At 29.0% G+C, this 15,162-nt stretch overlaps 2 protein-coding genes across 4 annotated transcripts in view; one reads left to right on the top strand and one right to left on the bottom strand.

Moving 5' to 3' along the window:
- The window catches only part of LOC130674429 (regulator of G-protein signaling 7), a 28,517-nt gene extending 24,390 nt beyond the window's left edge, over window positions 1-4,127 (top strand). The window contains exons 10-11 of one of the 2 annotated variants that reach the window (XM_057479754.1): window positions 2,488-2,580; window positions 2,664-4,127. In XM_057479754.1, coding sequence (XP_057335737.1) covers window positions 2,488-2,580; window positions 2,664-2,690 — 120 coding nt within the window. In that variant the 3' untranslated portion in view covers window positions 2,691-4,127. The remainder of the gene's footprint in view (window positions 1-2,487; window positions 2,581-2,663) is intronic. The other variant, XM_057479753.1, reaches the window with a different exon arrangement.
- A 393-nt stretch (window positions 4,128-4,520) lies between these two features.
- On the bottom strand, window positions 4,521-14,159 carry LOC130674427 (uncharacterized). Of its 2 annotated transcripts, XM_057479751.1 has the most exons (6): window positions 14,019-14,159; window positions 13,611-13,893; window positions 11,206-11,512; window positions 11,020-11,146; window positions 7,991-8,170; window positions 4,521-7,920 (listed from the first exon to the last, which is right to left on the bottom strand). In XM_057479751.1, exons 3-6 carry the CDS (start codon window positions 11,417-11,419, stop codon window positions 6,600-6,602), a joined length of 1,842 nt encoding a protein of 613 aa, XP_057335734.1. In that variant the 5' UTR covers window positions 11,420-11,512; window positions 13,611-13,893; window positions 14,019-14,159; the 3' UTR covers window positions 4,521-6,599. The 2 variants fall into 2 exon arrangements, with proteins under 2 accessions (XP_057335734.1, XP_057335735.1); XM_057479752.1 differs by lacking the exons at window positions 13,611-13,893; window positions 14,019-14,159 and having other exon boundaries at window positions 11,206-11,821.
- Window positions 14,160-15,162: the final 1,003 nt, after the last annotated feature.

Raw genomic sequence — 15,162 nt, 5'->3', positions numbered from 1 at the left:
ATTAAAATTTTTTTATGTTTTAGGCCAAAATATTTTTTATATATATATCACAGATCGAACAATATGATTTCTTTTATTTATTTCGATTTAAAAAATGATTTTTGTTATACCAAATTTTATTTTTTTCGATTTTTTGGGAATTTTTGCCATTTATTTAAAATTTTAGAGATGTCTGAGCCATGGATGTTCGAGAATTATATGTGACAGATAAACACCCGGGAAAAAATGATTTTGCCTAATCATATATGATCATGCATAATTGTCTATATATGATCAGATCCAAAAATTGGCCAGGTCTGATCATACATAACTTGATCTGTTTATACATGATCATATATGATTATATATAATCATGCATGAACGAATATAGTCATTTTTAGAATCTCATTTAGAATATCTGTAAATTATTAATTAAGTAGTTTAATTAGGATTTATTGTCTTCATCAATATCAATGTTGGTTAAAATTAAATAAAAAAAAAAAAAAAAAAAATTATTAACCATCGACAATTATTTTACTACGAGGTCACCCATCCAATTAATGACCAACGCCGATGCTGCTTAACTTTGGTTATCGATGGTTTGTAGTCTGATCCTCTAGTCTGTTATACACTTACAATTAAGAAAAGTTTATGGCATTACTTAACTCAAATAATCAAATTGATACTTTATACTTTTAAATTACTGCCGAAACCTTTGAACATTTTTTAAGTATTGGGGATTTAAGTTTGATTGATAGTTGACAGAATAAAAATTTAATAACATTGATATTAAAAAATTGTCATATTATTTAATATATATATATATATATATATACATTTAAATATTTATAGGTTTCATATCAATGAAATCTGATCAGATTTAATCATAGACATATATAACTACATATAGGTTTATATCAGTCACGTCTGATCAGATCTAATTATATATAGGCCTATATCTAATTATATATGGGTTTGTATCAATCATGTCTGATCAGATCTAATCATGTATAGACTTATATATGATCATATATGGGGTTATAACATCTAGGTATGATTATATCTAATTATATATAGACTCATATATGATCAGACCTGATCATATATAGATTTGTACATGATTATATATGGGGTCATAACAGCCAGGTATGATCAGATCTAACTATATATAGACTTATATATAAATAGATCTGATCATATATAGACTTATGTATGATTATATATGGGGTCATAACAGCCAGGTATGATCATATCTAATTATACATAGACTTATATATAATCAGATCTGATCAGATCTAATTATATATAGACTTGTATATAATCAGATCTGATTATATATAGACTTATATATGGGCTTATAACAGCCAGGTATGATCAGATCTAATTATGTATGGGGTCATATATAATTATATATAATTATATATGACCCCATATATAATCATGCATGATTATATATAACTTCATATATGATTATATATAATCATATATGATCATATATATGAACATATATAATCATATATGATTAGGCAAAATCATTTTTTCCCGGGCATACATGAAAATAATTATTTATTTAGCCCTATAAAATTTTTTTCATACAATACTAAGAATTTTTTTGCTTTTTTGCAATTTTTTGGGGTTTTTTTGAATTTACTCAGACTTTAAATGGCTAATGTTTTAAATAAACTTCAGGTTAGTATGTGGAGGACCGAAATACATAAAAATCATGCTTAGTTAGGGTTAAAAAAATTTATAAATTTAAAAAACGGTCGATTTTTGTGTATTTTTGAGGTTTTTTAAAGTTTTCTAAAAATCTGAGGGTGTACGGGTTAAACGGACCTCGGATTCGGATTCAGCGGGTCAAAATACATGGGAATAAATCGGTCCCGTCAAAAGTACAGAGAACTTATTTTTTTTTGTGTGCCGGTGTATTTATTAGGATTTATAAATATTTAATTTGTTTCCATTTTCAATGGGCTTTTTATATTGTTCAATTTTAAAATTATGTCTTTCATTTTTGAGGTTAGCTCTAAGCTATTGAAATTACTCCAAAGTTATTTATTTTTAAACTCTGTAAAAATTGTGTCATATAATTATTATTGTTATATAAAAGTTAGTTAAAATATTACATGAAGATAATCAATAAATATTACTTATTTATTGATATAATAAAACACTTAAATATACTCATGTACAGAATGCTGCTGTACCCGCGCGCTTACATATTTTTAGTTCACTGGTTGAAACCAGTGAGCGCGACGTTCACTGATTCAACCAGTGAAATTCACTGGTTCAACCAGTGAACTTTTAGTCACTGGTTAAACCAGTGAACTTCACTGGTTGAATCAGTGGAATTTCACTGGTTCATTTTAAGAGAGTACCTGAGCGACGCGCGCGTGTTAAATACGCGAATAAAAATGCCCTACTTTCCTCCCTAGATATGTAATTTGCTATTTATAACTAAAACAGGTTTCCAACCGCTTATTATTGTAACGATTAACTGTTTTTCAGGCTCATGTATATCATTTAATGAAAAGTGACAGTTACTCACGATATCTACGTTCAGAAATGTACAAAGACTATTTAAACGGATCAAAGAAAAAAGTAATTATCTAAATCACTACATCAAACCTTTATCTATATACTAATTTTCCATAATTGACGATCATCTACGTAATTTAATCAAGATCCTTCGATTTGCTTTTAAATTCTAGGCTTCTGTGAAAGGAATCCGGAGTATCGTTTCATTTCCTGGACGTAAAGAACCAGCCACTGGACCCTAAAAAAATCTGTAAAAAAAATTTTCTAAACTTGATACTGATTTTTTTTTAATTTTAATATTCAAAATTTTTTGGAATTGAAAATTAAAATCCAGCAATAATTTTTATAAGTTTTTTTATTATTATAATTACTAATTAATTAATCAATTAATTAATTATTTTTTTATTAATTATACTTAATATTTAATGTATATATATAAAACTAGGAATTGAGCAATTCTGTGTATAGTTAACAGATAAACATAAAAAAATAATTATAATTATTACTATTAAGTATATTGTAATTAATTGTCTAAAAATGCATTAAATCCGCGTTCAATTATTATATTTTTTAAATCTTAATTTAATTTAAAATTTCGAAAAAAAAAAAAACGATTGCGATACTCGTTTATCGTCACAGAAAAAAAACATACCAAGAATTTGAATAATTGTTTATAAATAAATGCGGATTTATTGCGATTTAATGCACAAAAAAATTTAGACTATCAAAGTTATTAAATATATCTTAGTCTCTTGTAAATGCCGTAGTGTAAAATAGAACGATAGAATAATATTTAAAACAAAAGAATAAAAAAAGAAAAATCAATTAATTTAAATAATTAAGGAGACTGCTAGCGAATTTATTTGGAACTTCTATTTATTGCATCGTCTTGTTTTCAAAATGAAACGAGATATGAATGTAATGTATTTTAATAACCCGAGTAAAAAAAATTATATACAATTATATTTAAAAAATGGCCTGACAGATAAAATTATAAGCTCGTGAAAAATAAATTATATATGGCCACCTATTAAAATTAGTCATAGATATCCACATAGAGCATATATGATTCATATACAGAAAGTATATGATTCATTTATAAAACGTATATGGATCATATATGAAGCGTATATTATCAATATATTGAACGTATATGATTCGTACCCATAGAGAAATTTATGGTAACCGTTCCTAGTACGTTTATGAAATATCATCCCATACCGTTATGGTAATGATTACTTAGAATTATGGGATATAGGCCCATACTTTTTGGTAAAAGTTCCCATAAGTATGGGAACAATTCCCATCATTATGGTAACAGTTCCCATATCGCATGTGAAAGAATTACGGTAATGATTACCATAATATATGGTAACCATTACCATATTATTATAGTTACCATTACTATAAAATTATGTTAACCATTACCATAACATTATGGTAACAATCACCATATATATGGTAACCATTGCCATATATATGGTAACCATTACCATAATATATGGTAACCGTTAGCATATATATGGTAACCATTACTATAATATATGGTAACCATTAGCATATATATGGTAACTATTAACATATATATGGTAACCATTAGCACATATATGGTAACCATTACCATATATATGGTAGCCATTACCATATATATGGTAACCATTACCATATATATGGTAACCATTACCATATATATGGTAACCATTACCATATATATGGTAACCATTACAATATATATGGTATCCATTACCATAATATATGGTGATGGTGACCATATATTATAGTAATCATTACCATATATTATGGTAATGGTTACCATTTATTATGGTCACCATTACCATACATTATAGTAACGGTCACCATAATATATGGTAATGGTTACCACAATATTATGATAACGATTACTATAATATATGGTAACCATCACCATATATTATGGTAATTGTTACCATAATAGTATGGTAATCGTTATCATAATAGTATGGTAACGATTACTATAATATTATGGTTACCATAATTGTGGTAATGGTTACCATAATGGTGGTAATGGTTACCATATATTGTGGTAATGGTTACCATATATTGTGGTAATGATTACCATAATGTTATAGTAGTGATAACTATAATATATATAGGTTTCGTTCCTATAATCGACATTTAAAAAAACCGGTTACCATGCATTATGGGAACTATTCCCATAATATATTGTAGTTGTTACCATAAATTTCTCTTCGTGTATATAGAGCGTATATGTATCATATATATAGACCGTGTACGATTTATATCTGGACCATATGTGATCTATATATAAAACATATATGATTTACATATAGAGCTTATATAATTCATACATAGAGCATGAATGATTCATATATGAATCATGAAATCATGAATAATTGTATATGATGATATAATTTTATAGAGTTATATATAATTACATAAAATCTTTTTTACTCATATATCAGATCATAATTATTGATATCAACAGTAATTTACTATAATATGAATTCTCTTCTCGAGGATGGCAAATTTTAGTGGCAAAAAAATACTTATGTATTTGTAACCTATATAACAGAGTGTTCAAAATCTAACGCAAGTCTTGTAAACCAACATCTGGTTGGCTATATGCCCCTAAATCTTGCTATACACTTGTAGAAGATTATAATTTAAAGTCTCGTGCGGGACTTACAAAAGAACTGTTATATTCTACCCAACGGATCATGAAAAAATATATGACAGATATTTTACAAACTAATAGATTAAGAAAATTATACAAATCTTGCGAAAGACTTGCGTAAGAATTGTCATAATGATCCTTACACATGGCTAGCAGCGAACTGCGCAAGTCACTCCAAGCTTACGCCTGCTACCTTACCCCCACCATCGGCTTAAAATGACGGCCATATTGAGCTGGTGTAAAGGGCAGAGGGAAAGAATTTTTGCAAGACAATTTTAAAGTTCAGTGTTGAAACAGGAGTGAAGATTTTTGGAAAGACATTTTCATAAAATTTTTGGAAGACTGTCATATTGTCTTTCGTATGTTATAATTCCTGTTATTGTGATTTCTGCTAAAAGAACCTCGCAAGTAGTGTCTTCAGCAGAAACTTGCAGTAGACATTATTACTTGGAACTAATTAAGTACAATCGTATTTAGTACAATCTTTATAAATACTAAATTAAAAATATCAAGGATTTTAATAAGTACTACCATATCAGCGTAATAAAAATTCCTTGACTGCGCATGCGCATCAAATAAGCCGCAATGCGCATGCGCGGATCATTTGAGTATGCGCTAGGTAATTTTTTTGTAATTACGCACATCTTCTTCTCAAAAGTTAGGACATGGCGCCTTCTATAGGCGTAAAACGGCATTTTTGTACGGGTATTAATTACAAAATCTAATGTATCCATCTAGTAAATTACTACCCTGTTTAGAAAATCTCATAGAATCCAATAGATTCTCATAAATTTTCATAGACATTTTATAAGAATGAATGAGTTGTATGAGAGGTGTTGTGGTTAACTATAGTGGTCCCAACTAGTTTCTTTCCCCACGACCATAATATTAGAATGAGCGCATGCGTCATTAAATGTGCGCATGTGCCAAATCAACATTCAAAGGGTGGGGGAAGAAACCGTGGTGGAAAAAAATCCCAAGCTTTCATCGGGACGACTATATAGAGCCTTAAACATACAGATATAAAAATTTATTGGATTTTTTAAGCAGGGTATACTCTAGTTTGTTGGTAGCATTAACCTTCAGCTCTTGTACCCAACTTCACTCAAATATAATACTCATTTTCTACAAAATGTATAAGATACTTTTCTAAACGCTGCCAGTCCTCTTAATTAGTTTACTCGATCTTAATTAATCTAAAAAAAAATGGAAGAGTTTACTTTTTAAATTTCTTATAAATTTTTGATTGAAAAAGAAAAAAAATTCTGTCAATTGTTTGTACATCTTAAACTATGACTAGATAAAAAAAATGCGGGCATAATCAAAAACTTTTTTTTTAACTAAAAAAAAAAATATTGAATCTAAAATAATATAAATGATCACTAATAAAATTAAAATAATGAAATCGTTATTCTGTTTGTTCTTCTTTAGATTTTCTTTTAATAAGCGGTACAACAGCCCACAAAGCTGTACCAAGTATTAAAATAATTCCAAAAGCTAAAAAAATGGGCTTATATGTTCCGACTCTTTCAAAAATCGCGCCACACACTGGCGGTCCTACCAACTGTAGTACCCCGTTAACAAAAAGTGAAATCCCGTAAGATGAACTCAATTTTTCAGTTCCCAACATGTCTGCAAGTATGACAGTAGTAATACCAATGTACATGCCTGAAGAAAGTCCAAAGAGTGCACAAAATAATGACAGCATCAAGTATGAAGTTGCCATGGGTAATAAAGCTAGCGCTATTCCACTAAGACCTAACCCTACAACAAAATAATAATACTTTGGTACGAAATCAATGTCAGATAGTGATGCGCCACCTATACGACCAACTAAATCTAGCGCTGATACAATGGACAGTAGTAGCGCAGACATATTTTTATCAAAACCTTCCGAAATCGCGTAAGACGGCAATAAGATCATAAAATTTGTATTGCTAATTGCGGATGTACAATTGGATATTAAAATAATTAGGTACAATGGATCACGCAGGACACTGAAGTCGAAGAATTTGTTTTCTTCGCTAGTTGAAGAACTGGAACCTGAATCAGTGCTAATGGTTGCGCTGGACTCCGAACTATGGATTGTAGAATTTGAATCCGTGCTACTGATGGTCACAGTACCCTGATAAGCTTCGTCACTCTTGTCGTCTTTGACTATTTTCAAATTATTTGATTTCGTCTTGGCATCACCGCGCTGACGAATTTTCTTAGTGGGAGTTTTAAAAAAACGGCGAAATAATCCAGGAACGTTATTACGAGGACTTAAGGCAATCGGGCCCATTTCGGAAACGATACTGTGCTGACGTGATAGATGGAAATTTTTTTTGCTAACTCTTGTTGAATTGGTACGGCTGAGTGCCGATAAATTAACTACTGTTTCAGTTGGTCGTTCATTAGTTTCAGTAGTTTCACTTTTTTCATATTCAACATCTTGAAATTTATCTTGATCCTTTTCATTTTCATTAATGATTGTGACGGATGATGGGTCTAAATTTTTTTCGAGATATTTCGATAGCTCGGTGAGGCGGTCATGATTTGGGTCAGTCGGTACTTCTGTTTTACCATCGGTTAACATTTTAGCTTCAATTATCGGTTCGTCGAGCGTCAATGCTTCATTGTCAATACCCTCGACTGGTACTTCTTTCATGTGTTCGCTAACCGGGTGGTAAAGAAGTGCACAGACTAATGTATTGAGTGTCAATGCGCCCATTATTAAAACAGCTCCTCTGTAAAAAGAATCACGATTAAAGATTTATATTTCTTTAAAGTAATTAGTCAAGAATTTTTTTAGTATACCGATGGCCAAAATGATTTAGAAGATACTGAAGAAATGGTGGTAGTACTATGGTACCAATTGCACTTCCAGAAATACAAAGGCCATTTGCAAGGCCGCGTAGACGTTCAAAATAAGCGGTGACTATGTAAATGGTCGGGGGAAAGGTTAGACCGGCTCCGATACCGACCATTAGGCCGTAGCTGAAAAATAAAAATACATTCTGAGCTTATCTTCTAACAATTAGGAATTTAGGAAAAGGGACTTTTCCTAATGGCGATATTGATAAATCGAAGAAAATCAAGCATACCCCGGAAAAATGAATTTAGATGAACTAGGATCTACAGTAGGTCTAGGGAGATCTAGTTTTTCCAAATATTATATCTGCGTTACTTCTATCAGATCTACAGAGATCAAAGAAAGTAATGGGAAGTTATTGGTATCGGTCCGATTTTCGAAAACTGAGTTTTGAACAGATCTCGACGTTTTGAGGTCCTAGGAAGCTATTCTAATTTCAAGATGTTGCCCAATGGTATGTATATAAGTTTTTATGTTAATATACCATAACTTTTGAACAGATGAAACGATTTAGGTGCTTAAGTTAGCATTCGACGCGGCTTATTAATTCCGAGGCACTGAGAGAAACTATTGCAGATACTTGTGACCAGATTTAAATTGCAAGCCTAGTACAAGCCTTACGCAAGAAATTCGTGCCAGATTATAACTCAATTCTGGAGGAAAACTATAGTTGAAAATAGTTGCGCATGACTTGCTCAAGATCTGCTCAAGGCTCAAGGTCAATTTTGAGCCTTGAGCAGATCTTGAGCAAGCCATGCGTAAGTATTTACTGTAAGTTACTGGTGCAAGAAAAGCGTTAGACACTTTTTTATTGCACTGTGTTCAAGATATCTTTAATATTCTTGCATACACTCTAATACCAAATGTGTTACAAGTGTATTATTTTAACACATATTAAATGTGTTCTATGTTTAAGGCCATAAGCGAAACTATAGTTTCTTGTAGTCATTTAAAACACGTTTCACGGTGTGTTAAATATCTATAGATTGCTTATGGCGTTTCAGTGTTATTTGGGAAGTGTGTTAATTTTGACTACACACTTGGTTTTAGAGTGTACGATAACATGAGCAAGACCTACACAAATCTTGACACAGGTTTCTTGATACACGATTTTGCGAAAGACACACACGTGGCAAAAGACACTAGCAGCTAGGGGTCTTGTTCAAAATACTCACTACAGAATCTTGCTCAAACACGTGTTACTAGGGTTAATACGAAACGTCACTTTTTTCAAGCTTGATGCGCTCGAAAATACCAATGTATCTAGGTTTTACTGAGCTCAAAGAGCTTGAATATAAGTCAACAACAATCTTTTCGAGCTCCTTGAGCTCGAAAACAGCGAGAAGTTTCGGGACTGGACTGCAGGGTTGTTTATTTGAAACGATCGATACTAATACCACTATACCAATAATGTTCTAAGACTCAGTCAGAATACTAATGATCACTGATAAAACATTCAACACCAAAGAATTTTCCATGGTGTACATTGTTTTTTTTTTTGTAAGGGGTACAAGTAATCCATAAAAAGTATCATATTTCTTGCGGATCTGAATTACGGTAAATTAGGGCAATTACAGTGATTACTGTAAATTATGGGAATCACAGTAAATTACGGTATTTCGAAGAATTGCCGTAGATTTCGGTAGGTTACGGTAAAGGTGCGGTAATTTACCGTAGGTTTGAGGTGATTCCGGAATATTTTACGGTAAAATTGCGGTATTTCATCATGAACGTGCGGGTTTAATGCAAAATTGCAGTATTTTATTCAAAAAAAAGTTATTTGCCACCGGGTCAACCTGACAAGTTCCTGATCAGGACCTCGTCAAAATATCTCTATTTAAAAAAAGCTATTTGCCATCGGGTCAACCTGACGAGTTCCTGATTAGGACCTTATCTGGATATCCTTGTTCAAAAAAAAGTTATCCCATCTCTTTAAATATTTCATTTACAGGCTAAAAATTAAAAAAAGTACAAAAGAATATTATATAAAAATCACGTCAATCACTGCAGCACAGATTTTTTACTTCTTCATCAGTTATTCTTTGACATCATGATGAATATTATATATATTTACACTTTCAAGATCACTTGTGTATGTTAGCCCAGTGGATAGCATCGAGGACTTTGAATCGAAAGGACGCAGGTTCGAGCCCAGCAGTTATTGGGATTTTTTCATCAATAAAAAATATGTTTACTTCCTCTAATTAATGCTCTCAATACAATAGATAACGTTCTCGATCGAATTAAAATTCTCTTATTTTTTTTTGCAATTTAATATTTTTTTTAAAATAATTACTAATAAGGTAATCCTGATAAGGATTTGATGAGGATATCCTGATAAGGCAATCCTGATAAGGACGTGATGAGGATATCCTGGTAAGGTCCTGATAAGGCAATCCCGATAAGGACCTCATGGGTCTTAAGCGTTACAACCATATCAGGATCCTCGTCAGGATACCCTGATTGGGACCTTATTTGAAATAAGGTTAACCCGATAAGGACCTCGTCAGGCCCTTATGAAAAATTCTAGTCGGGAAGTGTTATACCGTAGTTACGGTAAATTACCGTATTTACCGTGTTGCTATAGTGATTTTGCTGCATTTTTCGGTAATTTACGGCAAAACGCGGCAATTTACTGTAAATACGTCAATTTGCCGTAAACACGGTACAATACTTCATTTTATGTAAAGTACTGTAATTTTGCAGTAAATCTGCGAGCTCACGATAAAATACCGCAATTTTACTGTAAAATACTCCAGGATTGTCACAAATGTACGGTAAATGGCCGTACCTTTACCGTAAAACACCGCAATTTCCGTAATTCGTCCCAATACTTACAAATAAATAATTTAAAAAACACCGTAAATTACGGTAATTACCATAATTTACCGTGATTCAGATCTACCAGGGATATAATTTCATTTACCTACATCTCATTGTTAACAAAACAAAAGTAAATAAATAAGTACATTACCTGACATATAAATAAGAAACTGACGTAGCAAAATAACTTAACATCATTCCAAGTGCAGCAAATGTACCTCCAATTAATGTAACAACTCTGTACGAATACTTAATCGATAAAACACTTGACAAAGGACCTAAAGAATAATAAAATGTATAAAATAAATAAACAAAATAAATAAATAACAAGTCTTACCTAATGAACTGTAAAGAAAGTAACAAAGTGCAGGCATCCACGAAGCTGCAGTAGGTGATGCCTTAAATACCTGAAGGAATTCAACAAAGAGAACACCAAAGGACTTTACTGTCCCCGGTATCAGGAAGTTAACAAGGAGAGCAGAAAAAAGAACGACCCATCCCCATCCACCGTCCGGTGGAACCAGTTTTGTTTTAACAACTTTTTTCGTCATTTTATAACTTATTATTTTCTTCTTTTATTTGATCTTCGTTTATTCACCAGCTTTTTATTATAAATTCCCGTAATAATTTTTTTTATTCAGTACCTAAAGATATAAATAAACTTGTTATATATATTTATATATTTTAACAATATTATGAAATTTATACTGTAACGTAACGCGGTTTTTTATACTCTACTGTAACACTTGTGGCGCCTAATTATAGTACTAATTTTTATAATTAAATATTAAATATAATATTATAAACACGGAAGACAGTAGACGCTTTTATCATGATTGTAATTCATTTGTAATTAGTCATTGAAATGTAGACGAGGTTGTACTATTTTTTAAAATCCTTATTTGACACTTATATTATTTAGCATTCATACATACGTATTTATATTTACATATATGCCATTGAGATAAGTATCGTCAAATATATATATATATGCATATATATTTTTTTTTTATGTACGGGGAAAAAATTATTGTAATCATTTAAAAATTTATAATTATGGGAAAATATTTTTTTTAATTATTTTAGCCCAAGGTCTTATCTTTCTATCTATTTGTCTATCGCAAAAGTAATAAATATATATATATATATATATATATATATATATATATATATATATAGAGATTAACACATGCTATTGCAATTACCTATCTTTTATATATGTATATATATAAGGATTAATATTTATCTTGATTTTTAATCTACATATATTTATAATAAATAATTATTGTAATTATTAAAAAAATATAAGAAAAATAAAAATAATAAGTTAAATAATTATTATATTGTAAATATTATTTTGACTTTATAAATAGATTTATAATTATTAGTATTATTTTTTTCATGTATAAGTTAATTTTTATGTAAAGTGACATTGTTTTATTTTTAGAACAATATATTTTTTAAATTTGATTTTTTTTTTAATTTAAAATTTTAGAAATGAAAATAGAATAATTGTAATTTACACAGAGATGGAATTAAAAATTTAATAAAACATTTTTTTTTAATTACTGTCAGAAAAAAAAGTTTTTTAAAAATTTATCTTGTAATTGAGGTTTTTTACTTTTCAACGCGGATATCTTTTAAAGTAATTGAGATACGGGAAAAAGGTACAGAATATTTTTGGTAGGAAATTAAATTTTGTGAAAAAAAGTATTGATTAAAAATTATTGTAGGATTGATTATTTAAAAGATATAGTCGTTTTAAAGCAATTGGTTAAAAAATAGAAGAACTGGTCAGTAATAATTTAATATTCTTTTAAATTGACTGTAACTTTTAAACTATTAACTTTGCAGAATTTTTTTTTAAATATTTTTTGTAGGATATTTAATTTTCTACAAAAAAGAGCTGATTAAAAATAACCGTAAGATCAATTGTTTAAAAGATACAGCAGTTTCAAAGGAATTGATTTTAAACATTGAAATGATGATAATTAAAATTGTTTTTTAAACCGACTGTAATTTTTAAACTATCGATATGACAGAATTTTCACTTGAATCTTTTTTATAGAAAATTAAATTTCCTACAAAAAATATTCACAAAAAATTACCCTAGGATCAATTGTTTAAAATATATCGCCGATTTAATGGAATAGACATATTGATAAGATTTAAAATTTTTTTAAACTGACTACAACTTTTAAACTGTCAACATTACAAAATTTTCTTCTGATAACTTTTTATAAAAAATCAAATTTCCTACAAAAAGTATTAACAAAAAATCACCCTGGGATCACTTGTTTAAAAGATATCAGAGTTTTAAATTCAATCATTAACTACATAAAATTTTTTTTACAAAAAAAAAAAAAAAAAAAATTGTTTGTCACACGATATCTAAAAAATCTATTACATAATTTTTAATAACCGTATTAAAAAAAAAATTTATTATCATGTCAACAAATAAAATTTTTACATGCATCTAAAAATATATTTATTTAGCCGAATTTTTTTAAATAAAATAAATACCCTAAGTCAATAAATATTTTTAATAACTTTTTATTTATTTATTTAATTAAACTAATTTGAAAAAAAAAACTCAGTTTCATTCTCTCCACATAATTTTATATATTTTTTTCCATTTAAAAAAAAATGAAAATAAATTTTTTCCCCAAACAAACTTTTAAAATATTCTAAGAAAATTAACCTGATTAGTTTTTTTACGCAACAATAGAAAGTTTAACTGACCTGTCAGATTAGCACCTTGAATAAAAATAGTCAGTCTTGATAACAAACAAAAAAAAAAAAAAATTCCATTAGCGATCTCAGTAATTAGAAAAATCCAGATAATAAATAAATAAATAAATAATAAATAAATTTTCAAATTTTTAAAACGAAGACAAGAGTGACCAGCGCAAGAGTTCGTAGTCGACTCCTGAGGGTCAGAACTCGTTCCATGTCGACGGGCTACGTCCTCTTGTTCGTGTACCTCTCTCCTTACTCTCTTGATTTAGTATTCTCCTTCTTCTTACTATTTTTTTTTAAATACAAAAATACATTTGCTTACAAAATAAGAAATAATAAATAATCACTATAAATCTACACGAGGATTCATCCAATAAAAAAAAAAAAAAAAAAGGGTTCAAGAGCCCTTACATTTTAAATTCTCATCCTTCCGGCGCCATTTCTACGCTTCTGCACACTATTTTCTTGCGGGCTTGAATTTTTTTATTTTTTTTTTATTCATTTGTTCAGAAACTGGTTGGATTAAAATAGCTCAGGTGAGGAGAGTAACCTCTTCTTCTTCTGCATCGTCTTCTTCTTCTTCTTCTTCTTCTTCTTCTTCTTCTTGGTCTTTATCGTCTTTTGCTAACGCGTTCTAATGCGAACGTGTGAGTTGACTCAGTGATGAGATCCTGGGTTGCTTTCTTATATCCACTTACCACTTATATTTATATATATATATATATATATATATATATATATTCTTTTACTAATGTATAATCTATATATATATAGTCTTCTTTCTGATTCTTCTTGTTAATTCACCTGTTGAACAGCATACGTACTCTATAATCACGATACTAGACCTATTTCACTGTTGGCTATAAATAGCCAGTAGTTGGAAATGAAAATATAAAACATTTAATACGCGGTTTTCTTTTTTAATCATTTTTTTTTTGCTAACTATCTATTTATAGTTTTTAAAAATTATTGAAGGCTACCTTTGAAATGATGGGATTATTATTTTTTTTTTTTTTATATTTTCTTGGAAGAAATTTCATTCTAAATGAGTATGTATTATATATTTAACTAGTAAGTATTAATTTTTAATGCATACTGTTGTTAAGTATTTTTAGAAGTAGAAATTTGAAAAAAAAAGTAAAAATAAGTTTTTTTTTTTTTTTTTTTTTTTTTTTTTTTAAGGAAAATGTGAAATTGGAAATTTTTTAAAATAATGTGATGAAAAAAAATAAAAAATAATTTTTTTTGAAAAAAAAAGTAATTTTCAAAAATTGTAATTGGGTTAAAATTGAATTGAGAAAATTTTGGATTGGTGAGATACATTTTTTATTTGAATTTTTTCTGACGATAAAAAATAATGCAATGAGAAAAAAAATAAACAAGTTTTTGAAAAATTATAATTTGGATTTAAATTGGATGGAAAAAATTTTTATTAAACAAATTTTTTTTTTTTTCTTAATAATTTCCACTTTTTTGTTTTTAAGATTAAAAATTTCGGAAAAGGAGAAATAAATCCTTACTGATGGAAAACTTTTTTACTTAAACTCATTATTTG

Source organism: Microplitis mediator, chromosome 9 (assembly GCF_029852145.1).
Source record: "Microplitis mediator isolate UGA2020A chromosome 9, iyMicMedi2.1, whole genome shotgun sequence".
In the NCBI taxonomy this organism is placed as follows: Eukaryota; Metazoa; Arthropoda; class Insecta; order Hymenoptera; family Braconidae; genus Microplitis; species Microplitis mediator.
This window is presented reverse-complemented; position numbering and strand designations above follow the sequence as displayed.

Bases quoted from the DNA above. Each gene is read 5' to 3' on its own strand.
- LOC130674427 (XM_057479751.1), bottom strand. From the start codon at position 11,419: ATGACGAAAAAAGTTGTTAAAACAAAACTGGTTCCACCGGACGGTGGA. The intron at 11,147-11,205 runs GTAAGACTTGTT...ATTATTCTTTAG, and splicing joins CTTTCTTTACAGTTCATTAG to GTCCTTTGTCAAGTGTTTTA. The intron at 7,921-7,990 runs GTATACTAAAAA...TTCTTTTTACAG, and splicing joins CTAAATCATTTTGGCCATCG to AGGAGCTGTTTTAATAATGG.